This window comes from Macadamia integrifolia, chromosome 7 (genome assembly GCF_013358625.1).
Source record: "Macadamia integrifolia cultivar HAES 741 chromosome 7, SCU_Mint_v3, whole genome shotgun sequence".
In the NCBI taxonomy this organism is placed as follows: Eukaryota; Viridiplantae; Streptophyta; class Magnoliopsida; order Proteales; family Proteaceae; genus Macadamia; species Macadamia integrifolia.
In genome coordinates this window covers 20923391-20936262 of record NC_056563.1, presented here as the reverse complement: position 1 = coordinate 20936262, position 12872 = coordinate 20923391, and the positions used below count along the sequence as shown (strand labels likewise).

The 12872-nt window shown below is 38.0% G+C and overlaps 1 protein-coding gene and 1 pseudogene across 2 annotated transcripts; one reads left to right on the top strand and one right to left on the bottom strand.

Annotated features, from left to right (window-relative positions):
* Positions 1-661: 661 nt before the first annotated feature.
* Positions 662-7517, top strand: LOC122083384 (multidrug resistance protein 2-like). Of its 2 annotated transcripts, none has more exons than XM_042651164.1 (4): positions 662-1174; positions 4373-4996; positions 5810-5916; positions 6595-7517. In XM_042651164.1, exons 1-4 carry the CDS (start codon positions 1170-1172, stop codon positions 7191-7193), a joined length of 1335 nt encoding a protein of 444 aa, XP_042507098.1. In that variant the 5' UTR covers positions 662-1169; the 3' UTR covers positions 7194-7517. The 2 variants fall into 2 exon arrangements, with proteins under 2 accessions (XP_042507098.1, XP_042507097.1); XM_042651163.1 differs by having other exon boundaries at positions 664-1174; positions 5810-5979.
* A 4937-nt stretch (positions 7518-12454) lies between these two features.
* On the bottom strand, positions 12455-12572 carry LOC122085302 (annotated as a pseudogene).
* Between the last annotated feature and the right edge of the window lie 300 nt (positions 12573-12872).

Sequence of the window (12872 nt, the reverse complement as noted above, 5' to 3'; positions counted from 1 at the left end):
CCATTCGTAATCAGGGGTCCGGTTTCAATTTTATAGGAATACATAAAATTCTTATTTTTTTTTCCTTTTCTTTTTAATAGTTTTCGATTTTGATTACTATCGGTTCAAACTCAATCTTATTGTGTTTGATTCACTTTTCAATTTCAATCAATGAATTCAATCGATCCGATATGATTTTGATTTCTACTAGTCCCATAAAACCCCAACCCGAAGGCAAAATGATAATGATTTGGTTCGATTTGATATAGGTTGACGTTGAACCCGTTGGTTTTGGTCTATCGGATTGGTCCGAGCTGAACTTTTAAATGAAGATATTTGAACAAAAAGATCCCAAGCGTGTCTGTTAATTGCAATTATCCTTAGATCATGCATGCCACACGCTCTATTCTCTAACCATCGCGGCCAGAATCAAGACTAGGGATTCCACGTGTGCTACCTTCCGAGCATGCTGACATGGCATATTTTACTTAACGTGGGTCCCTTTATCCCCGCATTCTCAGCTATTGGTCATAAGGACAAGTGGACAACTGATCTTTCAGTTTCTCTCTCCCATACAAGTTGGGAAGAATGGAAAAAGCAAAGCTGCCACGTCGTGCTTCCCGCAAAAGATATTAAAAAACAACCCTGGCTGGCGCGCGCATTTGAAATTTAGTAGTATCTGAATCAGAGAATCTGACCCAAACAAGTGAAAAAAACAAAAATTGTATTGGAATTGGATTATCCTCAAGGTTGAAGCTTTCGTTGACTTCAGTTTTGAACGATTTAATCCAATCCAAAGCCATCGAAATTTAATGCAGAGACACAGATTAGTGTTCAGAGGAAGGAGGAGAGAGAGAGACACGCACAGAGAGCATGGAAGTTGATTCCTCTGGTCCTCCCATCTTCCACTCCTCTGGTTTGGGGGTTTTCTTGTTTTGTTTCTTCTGTCTAACTAATTACTTTCAGAGTTGAATATTCCTTTCTTTCTTTGCTCAAATTCCACATGTGCCCTCCTGATTTGAGATTCTTTTACGCCTGACATGGGCTGCCCTAAAGTTGCATCGTCATCTTACCTGCTTCGACTTTCTACTGTTCGTTTATTGACGCATGACCCTTAGGATACTCGGATCTCGCCATTTTCATCGCTCTCTAAATTTTGGCTTTCGAGACGTATTCATCAGCGCACGAAGATGAGGTAAGTTTCTTTTTCAATATTCGATTTGGTTACTAGATTTCTAGTTCATGTTTTCCTATTATGTAGATCTGTTTTTGTTTCATTGTTTTTATTTTTTTTTCTCGTTTTGTCGATCAATAGCAATTGATTTTGTTGCTTTTAATGTCTCATCGGCATTTATGATGGCGAAGGATGGAGTTTTGAGGGTTAATTTTGATGGGTTTCATTACATCATTCCAATATTAGAAGTTGTTATACTGTTACTTTGGGGATCAGTAAATCACAGTTTTTGCCGTATACACAAGGCGACATGGTTTATATCACTGCCACAGCAGTAAGGTTGCTCCATTGCAACCTAATGGTTGTGGGTTGGACTTGGAAACGACCTCTCCACGAAGCGGGGTTAAGGCTGTGTACAATTGGACTCCGTGGGTCTTGTAGACTAATGAATAGAAATGGTTTAAAGGGTCTTGCAGATTTTCTTGGATTTTCCAATATAGGAAAGGAGGATAGTAATAGTTGTCATTGTATTAGAGCGGTTGCAGAGGTGGAGTGAACGCGGGGAAAATGCCATTCTCTTTGCTTTTGCTTGAGTTTTGGGAGTAGATGGAAGAGAGAGTACGTATGTGAGGAAGAATTGGGTGGGACTGGTTTAATGTGCCAGTCTGATCAAACTGATCCAATCTCTGCTTCTGAGCCTCTACTACAGGTTCAGTTTAACAATGGTTATTCTGTAATTTCTTAGGTCATTGCTTAAATTCCTGTTTTATTGGAAACTATTTTCCCCCCCATATATGTCAGTTTTTCCCAATAATTTCATACTATGCTTACGTTACAAAAATATCCGTGATCCAACCAATACAGTGGGTCCCACTTCTGTATGGGGTTGTGGCTTACTGGCTATATAATTGAAACATGCTCATTTAAGGAATCAAATTTGGATCCTACTAGCTAACTATCGTGTCAAAAAATAATTAAATGCAAATTTGATTATATCTACTATTGTTTACCTGATGTTGTGTCTGTGTGCATATACCGGAAAATTCTTACCAAAAAGTTCTGTATCTTTTCAATTAATAGTTATGAGAGAGTTGAATGTAATTATCATTCCTGATTGGAATTCTACTAAAAAAAAAATGTTCTTGGATTTGCATCCCCAAGGTAATTGATTAAAAACACTCATCACTTCCACATCACGACCTTTCTTCTACAAGTATTGTATTTTTCAATCTCTGTTAGTTAATTGTGAATTGGCACTAAATCTACCTAGAATTGGATCATCAAGTTTACCACACCCAACTGATACTTTTGTATCATTTGTTTACTGTGTTGCTTCATCCTTTTAAGACACAAAACACAAAATGGTTCCTATTACTTTTGATTTTTTACAGGGGCATAAACCACTTGAAACTCTGTTGCTTCATTGCAGTATGATCTTGATGTTTATCAAATATGACTACCTTGCTAGTTTTCATGATTTGAACTATCTAAAATCTTCATCATATACAAGTAATTCATTCAGCAATCAATGAAGTCCTTATTTAACTCTTTCGTCACGTGTCTAGTTTCTCTTGGATAAATTGCTAATGACATGGATACCAAAAAGCTTCAAGAGGGAGGGAGGCATTCACAAGGGCTAGAAAGAAACCAGCTAGATCGAGGCTATGTTTGATAAAATTTCAAAGGATTCTGGGCCTCTTAGAGAGATTAGAAACTATCAGAAAATGTTGCACAAAGTGAAGGCAATGAAATTGATAGGATTCGAGAGGAACTGTCTTCCCTACCTCTTATGGTCGAAATCTTAAAAATGACAAGAGTTGTGGCACAATTTTGACATCGATATTTTAAAACTTCTCCTGGTAATGAATTGGCGAGCTATTTTCATCCTTACAGGTTCATATAGTTGCTTAACTGCAAGTTGTACAGAGTTTAGTTCACTAAATTGTGGCAGAGTTGAAAGGAATTATTCTCTTTCTTTTTTAGCTTCTATTATTTTCTCCCTTTCTTTCTTTTGCTAGTGCAGGGGTTAGAATTCCCTTTATGGATTGTCTAGCAAGCTTGCTATAATCTCTACAGCTTGAACAATAAGTTGGTGGGCATGCTCATTTATTGCTTACTGTTGTTTGTGCAGAGCTCAATTCATTAAGTTATAAGACATGATAAACTTACTGGTTTCCTTTGAAAATATCAAGGAGTCATTGTTGTCCCATTTTGAGGTGTATTTTACCTAAAACAAAATGATCATTTGGTGATAATGACACTCATGTAAACATGAATGTTAACTCAAAATATACCTACAGTTACAGAAACCAGGTGTAGGAAGAAACTGGACGGGGTAGGATGTGTGGTTCAGAAATTGTGGCGGCTTCTTTGGCTAATTCTCCAACCTAGACCCAGATTCCAGACGGGGACCAAATTCATTGTCCAACCTGGATTTTATTTGGATTTTCATGTCATTTTGGTTTGTACTTATAATTTATTATGTGTATGCAACTGCCAACTGTTAAAACTTTCATATTTTGTAAAAGAAACTCTAGGTAGATGTAATCATGAAGACTTGAACTCAAGGACATTTTAGTAGATAGTGGACACTCTTAGCAGTAGTCTATATATGGCATTAATATTTAATACATCAAAAGCTTACAATCTTAATCTTTCACATGTTGACATCCCTATACTGACTTGGGCTCTGTTTACCAATTTCCCTAACCCAGGCCTGACCTGGACTGGGCGAGACACGACCGGTCGAAACATGTACTTTCCTTGGGAAGCAACAAACCCAGAAGGGCCAGAACTAAGCATTGGTGAATTGTCAAAAATTTGAGGGGTTTTTAAGATCGTTTTTAACATTTATAAGTGTAACTGATTGTTTATGACATTTATAAGTGTAACTGAGCATGAGTGAATAGTTTATAATTTAGAATTGAAAAAGTGGTGCCTGTGAGGTTTTGCTTATAATATCTGTTTTCAGGTTTGTTCACAAAGTCCTTTCTTACTTAGATGGTTATTGGCCCTAGGACTTCTATATCATAGTTGTCAAGGCCTTGGTCGTCTTATTGGTGTCACTTTGTGTCCAGACCCCCTTCAACTCCTTGGGTCGCCTAGACACTGTGACAACTATGTTCTATATTTAACACTTATTCTAAAAGGTTAAGTGACTCATATTGTGTTGTGGATTTACTTTCTTCAATTTTCTTCTGTTATGTTTCCATTTCCCAGAACAAGGAAGATCTTTGGGATATCTCTCTCCCTTATTCTCATCAACTTGGCTGCTATTATGGAACGTGCTGATGAGAATCTCCTTCCTTCTGTTTACAAAGAAGTCAGTGAAGCTTTCAGTGCTGGGCCTACAGATCTTGGATATCTTACATTCATACGGAATTTTGTCCAGGCACTGGCATCACCTTTGGCTGGTATATTAGTTCTTTATTATGACCGCCCCACAGTTCTTGCGATGGGCACTGTTTGCTGGGCCTTATCCACTGCTGCAGTAGGTGCCAGCCAGCATTTTCTGCAGGTTGCTTTCTGGAGGGCCATAAATGGTATTGGGCTGGCCATTGTTATACCAGCACTACAGTCCTTCATAGCTGATAGCTATCTGGATGGTGTTCGAGGGAGGGGGTTTGGGTTGCTAAACCTTGTTGGTTCTGTGGGTGGAATAGGAGGTGGTGTCGTGGCAACAGTTATGGCTGGTCAGGAATATTGGGGAATACCGGGATGGCGTTGTGCGTTTATTATGATGGCATTATTGAGTTCACTGATTGGGTTCCTGGTCTTTCTGTTTGTTGTTGACCCAGGGAGAACACATACTGTCACTATTGAGGCCGGGGACATGTCTGAGAGGTATCAGTTATTTCCTTAAGTTTATCAGGTCTCGAAATCCTAAGGTGTTCATGATGGTTCACCCTTCTTTTTTTATGGTCCCAAATATATAATTGAATGGGGTGTTAATGTAACAAGGACATCAATGTGTCAAAACCTGAGAGCATACATCCTGAATACTTACTTTTGTCATAACTGTTCATTTAAGTTGCAAAATACAACCGATGTTATGGAGCATTTTGTGTCAGGTTTTGGATCATAGGCCCACTTCTGTGTCTACAGGCACCCAAAACTTGTCATGTCTCACATCTAGAGGATCATCCTAATAGATTATTTGGATCATCTTTGACCATCTCATTTGTTCATTACATTTGGGGCTTGGCTGGATTTCTTTCTCATCCAGTTAAATGAGTGCAGAGGTAAACACAGTTATCTTTTCATGGCTTCAAACTGATATTTCACCTATTTAATCTCGACCCATCAATGGTACACCCCTATTCTGATGATTTTGTATCCACAGACCAAAGTTATTTCCCATAAGTAATAGCTGGCAGCAAAGTAAACAAATTATGTTGTCTGCAAAGTAGCAGCATTATGCATCTGACATGCGATTACAACAGGGACAGATTTCTGAAAATGTAGTTCCCTTGTGGTTAAAAAAATTATGTTGTTTTTATGGGATCATCAATATGCATCTACCATGTGATTACATCATGGCCAAATTGCTGATTGTGTTCCATTTTATTCTTGATCTTGGTTGGTATGTTTAATCTACTATGTTTTGCCTATTATGTTATTATTACATGTTTTTTACTTGGTTGCTCCTTTTCACAGGAACATGTTGATACCAAAGCCCAGTTCACTGTCAGTTTGGATGGATTCCTGGACAGCTATGAAATCTGTTACGAAAGTTCATACATTTCAGGTTATTGTCTTGCAGGGTATCGTTGGTTCTTTACCATGGACTGCCATGGTTTTCTTCACAATGTGGTTTGAATTAATTGGTGAGCATAGGTGTTGATTCAAAAAAAAAAAGAGTAAAGTACTTCAATTTTCTCCAAGGTAAAGTACATTTAAAATGAGGACAGTACCAGGTTCCACAGTTGGAATAAGATTCCACAAGAGGAATGCATTTAGCAAAAAAAACCTCTCCTCAGCCCCCCCCCCCCCCCCCCCCAAATGTTCAGTCGATATTCAGAAAATGGTTTTGGAAATGAAAGTTGTCAAAGTGGAAGACTTTACTCAAATTCTTCTCTCTATTAAATGAGAAAATTAACCTAGATCTTTTTGGGAATGCTTCCTTAACCATGATCTTCTCCGTAATTTATTCTTGTTTGGTAGAAAGTTAAAAGATAAAAATTGTATAGGCCTTAGAATTTAAGGTTCTATATATGCCCTGGGTTCTCTGATAAGGTGGTTGGTAATGATCACCCAACTGGTTAATTTTGGTCCAGGTGTTGATATTCACCTTTGCATTTGCTTTTGTTTGTTAGCCACAGTAGGTGTTAAATCAATGTCAGAGTTGTATATATTTGCTGCGTTAAGTATTTTCTCCAGGTACGATATTCTGTGTCTAATCTGTTTATATAACATAGAACCTCATTTGACTCTTTTCACAGGTTTTGATCATAGTGAGTCAGCAACCCTTATCGGCCTTTTTGCAATTGGATGTGCTATAGGGAGCCTTCTTGGTGGATTAATAGCGGATCGTATGTCTCACCTCTACGCAAACTCTGGCCGCATCATGTGTGCCCAGTTCAGCGCTTTCATGGGAATCCCATTCTCATGGTTCCTCCTGATGGTGATCCCACAGTCAGTAAGCAGCTGGCTCACCTTTGCCACTACCCTTTTCCTTATGGGCCTCACCATCAGCTGGTGTGCAAATTGTGCAAATAATCCCATGTTTGCTGAGGTGGTCCCTGCAAAGCATCGGACCATGATATATGCATTTGATCGTGCCTTTGAAGGATCATTCTCTTCATTTGCAGCCCCTATTGTCGGAATGCTTTCGGAGAAGGTTTATGGTTATGACCCAAAATCTGTAAATCTAGTGTCAGGGTCAGCCAAGGAGGCCTTTGCCCTCTCGAGGGGACTTTTCTCAATGATGGCAGTTCCCTTTGGTATGTGCTGCTTATTTTATACCCCATTGTATCTGACTTTTGGGCGGGACCGTGATTCTGCTCGACATGTAAACTTGAAAGAGCAAGAGATGATATGATGTTTCAGTTAATCTCTATGCTATTCATGTCGACAGTTTGGAACTCATCAACTGACATGGCAGCATGAAGATGTGATCTTACTTTGTGAACCAAGGAATTGAAGCAATGCAAATGCAAGTCCCTTCACAGTATCTGTTGCATCAACAAAGATTTTGCTGCAGATATCTTGGTATTCAATGCCACGTATTGGTACCTTGTGGAATGTGAATTCTCTTTTTCATTTCATGGCAAAAGTGAGCATTGTAAATGCAGAAATTAAGATTCACTGTAAATTCATACTCTATTATATTTTAATTGTTTGAAACTGAAGGTTTCTTTTGCTATAGTCTCTACATAAATCTTATAGAAAAAAAAAAGAAGCAACCCAGTGAACGAGGCTCCTGCTACTATTGGGTTTGGGAGGGGGTGTAATGCCCTGGCCTCATTAATTTTGTACAATATTGTTCTGTTTGGCCCATGGGCATCAAGGTTCTAAAACGCATTCTGATTAAAATTTGCACATCCTCACCGATCTCTCAAACCCTTTGGTATTTGTCATATTTTTGGTGGGGACATCTCATTGATCACCCAAGCGGGTCTGGTACTTGTCGTATTCTAGGGTCTCGCAAACTTCTCCCCTTTTGGCACAGTGTCCCCGCTATGGCTCCACACGCTGTTGGGGTCGGCTCTGATACCATTTGTAATGTTCTGACTCCATTAGCCTTGTATAATATTATCCTATTTGGCCCATGGGCCTCAAGACTTTAAAATGTGTTGTGTTATGTTAAGAAGGTTAGAGGTTATTAACTAGCCCAGTAATTATTCCTAGTGTAGACACCGAATTTTATCACCCCCCGGCAATGATGACAATATGAAGAATTACATATTAGACATTTTAGACTTGGAGAATTTTCAAGCTTAAAGTAGAAAATGACCATTTTTCCCCTATAAACTTTCAGAAAAAAATGATTTCAAAAATTAGAATTTGATGTTATGGATTATTGTCGTTTGTCCCCTCCAGTCGGACATTACACTTTGATGTGAGAATTATGTGAATCGACGCCCGATTCTCTCTTTCATTATCTGATCCAGGTCACTACTTTATGCATATTTTTGTAATGGTTCTTGGTCGAGACCACAATCGTGTCTTGCATCATTGGATAGTGCTCGGACTGAGCTTTCTAACGGCATATTACACGTCGAATTCTGACTAACGGTTTGAAAGATATGACCCCCGGAAGTTGACTCCAAAGTTCGGTATCAGATTCCATTCCAAGCAACCAAGGAGTGCCACATGGCGCCCAAACCCCTTTGTCCAAAAGCAAACCTTTTTGGACAATTCTCTCTAGTTTTTTAGTCCCACATTAGAAATAAGAGAGAATTGTCTCAAGTCCCAAGGCTATAAGTATAGCCCTTCATCTCTTCCAAAAAAGGAGAGGAGAAAAAAATTGAGAATTTGGGGGAGAGAATGGTCTCATCAAGGTTTTAGCTAATTTCTTCCCTCTAAAATCAAATATTCTCCAAGTCTAAAAGTTTAACACATTAATCCTTCCTTGAGCCGGGAGATCTAGTCCGGTTCGGTTCGATTTGGGGCTTGAAGCACAAGGGTTATCTCCCCTTGTTTCTTGATTAAAGCCGGGTTTAAGGTATTTTTCTTCTCCCAATTGCAATTTAGAACTAGTTTATCTAATTTAATAGATTAGGTTCAATTAGTTTCAATTCGGTTTAATGTGATTTATTAGATATAAATTGGTTTATTCCGATTCAATTAGGTGTATTTAGGTTTAATTGGTTGATTTAGATTAATTATGTTTAATTAGCTTTAATTTGGTTTACTATGGTTTATTAAACGTGAATTAGTTGATTCCGGTTCAATTGGGTTTATCTTGCTTTAATTGGGTTCAATATAGTTTGATTTGGGTCATTGGGTCCAATCCATTGTTTTTGCTAATTCGTTTTATTTTTCATTTTAATTTGTTTTGCTTTCTTTTGTTGTTATATCTTTATTCAATTAATCGGTTTCATTTGTGGCTTAATATACTCACTTAATAAGTAGGTTTGATTTGATCTATTTTTGATTTATTTTTGTTCTTTAGATATAAACCCTTAGATTAGGATCTCAAGCCCTAATCTCTTCCCCCATCTTTTCTTCCTTTCTTTCTTCTTTTCCCTGTAGTAGAAAATCAGCCACCTCCCTCCTCTTCTTCTCCTTCCCTTCTCCATGACTGCCACATCCCATTTCTTCTTCCAAACCTGCAACCCTTTCCTTCTTTTTCTTCTTCTTCTTCTTCTTCTTCTTCTTCTCTTCTTTTCTCTTTTACCATGGCCGAACCCTCTCCACCCCCTTCTCCTTCCTTTCTTTTTTCCTTAACCGAACCTACAACTCACCTCTTCTCCTTCTCTCATTCTTCTTTTTCTCTTCTGTTTCCCTGCTGCTGTAACTATCAATCAGTCCCACCAAACCAACTTCTTCTCTTCTTTTCTCTTTTACCATGGCCGAACCCTCTCCACCCCCTTCTCCTTCCTTTCTTTTTCCTTAACCGAACCTGCAACTCACCTCTTCTCCTTCTCTCATTCTTCTTTTTCTCTCATTCTTCTTTTTCTCTTCTGTTTCCTTGCTGCTGCAACTGCTAACCAGTCCCACCGAACCTCCTTTCTCTTTTTCTTCTTCTTCTTCTTCTCTTCTTTTCTCTTTTACCATGGCCGAATCCTCTCCACCCCCTTCTCCTTCCTTTCTTTTTCCTTAACCGAACCTGAATCCATCTTCTCCTCCTTTTTCTTTCTACTGAAACCCCCCGAACCTTCCTCATCTCTTATAACTTAGCAGCCACCATTCATCTACCTCCCATCTTCTTCTCCTTCCCTCATTCTTCTTCTTCTCTTCTTTTTCCCTGCTGCTGTAATTACCAATCAGTCCCACCGAACCTCCTTCTTCTTCTTCTTCTTCTTCTTCTCTTCTTCTTCCCTGCTGCTGCAACTAATAACCAGCAACCATTGAACCTCCTTTCTCATTCTTCTTCTTCTCTTCTTCTTCCCTGCTATTGCAACTACTAATCAGCAGCCACCGAACCTCCTTTCTTCTTCTTCTTATTTTATTTTCTTGTTTTTTGTTATTTATTTAATTTGCTAATTAGATAGTCCATATTTGTAATACCCACAACCTGTTATTTCATTTATGTTTTTTATGTGGAATCTTCCCCTCCTTTTGTTCTTTATTTTTCTTTTATCCATTTTGGTTTGATTTTCCCTCATTTTGTTTTTTTTTTTTTTTTTTTTTTTTCTTTTATCCATTTTGGTTTGATTTCAGGTCTGTAATGTATCCAGTCCTAGAACTTAGGGTTCGGATTCCCCTAATTTTAAAATTTAAAATCAAATGATTTTATTTTATTTCCCTCTAAATAATGTATGGGACATAATCTAGGGCATATGTTAGCAAGGGCGTGGCTGGACCCCCCTCAAACCGGCTCGTAGCAATAGGACGTATTTGGGGAATGGGTTTGTGTTATAATTTCTTATTTTTTAGGGCTTTTCACCCTCTTTCTTTAAATGCAGTAAAAAAAATCAGATCTTGTTTAAAATAGTGCAATTAGTATACTTGTATTCCAATTCATCCAACTTTCCCTTCTTTTAGCTTGTTTAGCTTTCTTTAATCATTCCATTTTGCTTCTTTGATTAGTTTCATTACTTACGCTCATATATCATTTTTCACTAGTGTTTTTCTTTATCGTAATTAGTTGTTTCAATTATTTAATGGGTTCAATTAATATAACATTTAGACTCTAACATAATATAGGTATAGCATAAAATAATCATTAGACATATTTAATTTAGAAGATAATTAGCATTGCATTTATTTAGTTAAAAGATTATCTTCTCATTAGCTTAACTAGGGTTTTGAAAATGTTTAACTCATCTTAGATTAGCTTAAGGTAAACATAATTAGTGCAATTAGGTTTCATAATTAATTTAATTAAACTTTAGGTTTAGTTTAATCCTCCTATACTAGATTAGGTAGATTAGTAAAAATGCATTCATTTAATGTAATTAATCCATTTCATTTTTTTTTTATAAATTAATTAGGTCTCATTTAATTTATAAATCTTTTTACCAATTAGATTAAGTAGGATTGCAATAATTTATTTCACAAATTATTAGGGATTGGGATTAATCATTTTAATTAATTCAATTTAGGATTTCATAAATTCATTAGTCATCCTTCTAGGTTAGGCTCAATTAATTGAGTTAGTTTAATTTAATTTTTTTAATTTTTTTTTTATTAACGTAATCATTTCATTATTTGCATCATAACCTAGCTAGCATAATTTAGACACTTGGTTTAGGGTTTTCACATGTCATGCTCAGATACATAGTTTAGGGTTTTCAGTGACCTAGATTTAGGACTAGTTAGTAGGGTACAAACAAACTTAGTCAAACAAAGGGAGACCGGCCTTAGGGTCGGGCAGACTGGGTGCCTAACACCTTCCCAGTCTGTCACTTGACACTTGTCAAGAATCTTGGTGCAAACCAGCCTTATCCATCAGAGTCATTAGTCTCTCTCCCTTGATTGGGGGAGACATTCATGGGTCCTAGACCCTTTCTAGGTGGTGACTCCCTTTTACCCATAACGTGTATCCCCCCTTGGCATTTGATGACCAGGGGATATTATCTCATCTCATTAGGGTCAAACCCTAGCGTGTGTATATGCGCTACGCACCATATTGCGATCCCTGTGGAGGTCCATGATACCTACAGTGGCGACTCCACAGGGGATGTCAGACTCTTGATGGACCATTGTTTGTATAGCTTTGTTTGTACCTTATTGTTTGCATATTGACATGTTATTTTTCAATTTTCATCACTTGCATACACTTTTTGCATTGAGCACAGCATGCCTTACCCTTATTCACCCCCGTGGTGTAGCTGCCAGGGTCCCTCACATATGTTTGGGCTGCCCCCAGTTACATCACACCCCTTGATACCGTGCCATTTAGGTCTGGAATACGAAACTTATCGGCGAGGGTGTTATCTTGCGTGCTTTGGTTAGATCATACACATTTAGGTGTTGTAACATCCTAATCTGATATTTATATCCCTACTTGTGGACAGGCAAGAAGAAAGAGCAGAGGAAGCCAATGCTGGCATGGTTGGCAGTTGTGGAGTGCCAAGAAAGCAGAAGTGACCCCACCTACTCCTGTTCAGCTTTCCAATATCATTGGGGAACTCATAAGGAGGGGTGAACAAAGAGGTAAGTTTAAGTACAAGACTAAGAATAGCAGGAAAAAAAATGCGACATGAGGACTTCCCAGGGGGTCACCCATCCTAATACTACTCTCACCCAAGCATGCTTAACTACGGAGTTTTATGGGATTTGGTGCATTAGTGCTGGTATGATCGCACCCACATTGGTACGTCCAAAACTAGCCATCCAATTTTGCCTAGCAGAATGTAATTTTTGGGTTTTTATACTATAGAGCCCACCTCTGTTGTGCAAAATTCCCATTATACCCCTATAGTAAGAGACTTAAATGAGGCATGAAATGCATACTTTAGAGGAAATGAATTTATAGACTAATAGATATTATATATATAGTATGTATGTAATTTATATGGAAATAAAAGAGGGCAGCCAACTTAAGAAGGCAACCAAACAAACCTTAGTTATAAGGATTTAAGAGGGCAACCAAACAGACCTTAGCAAT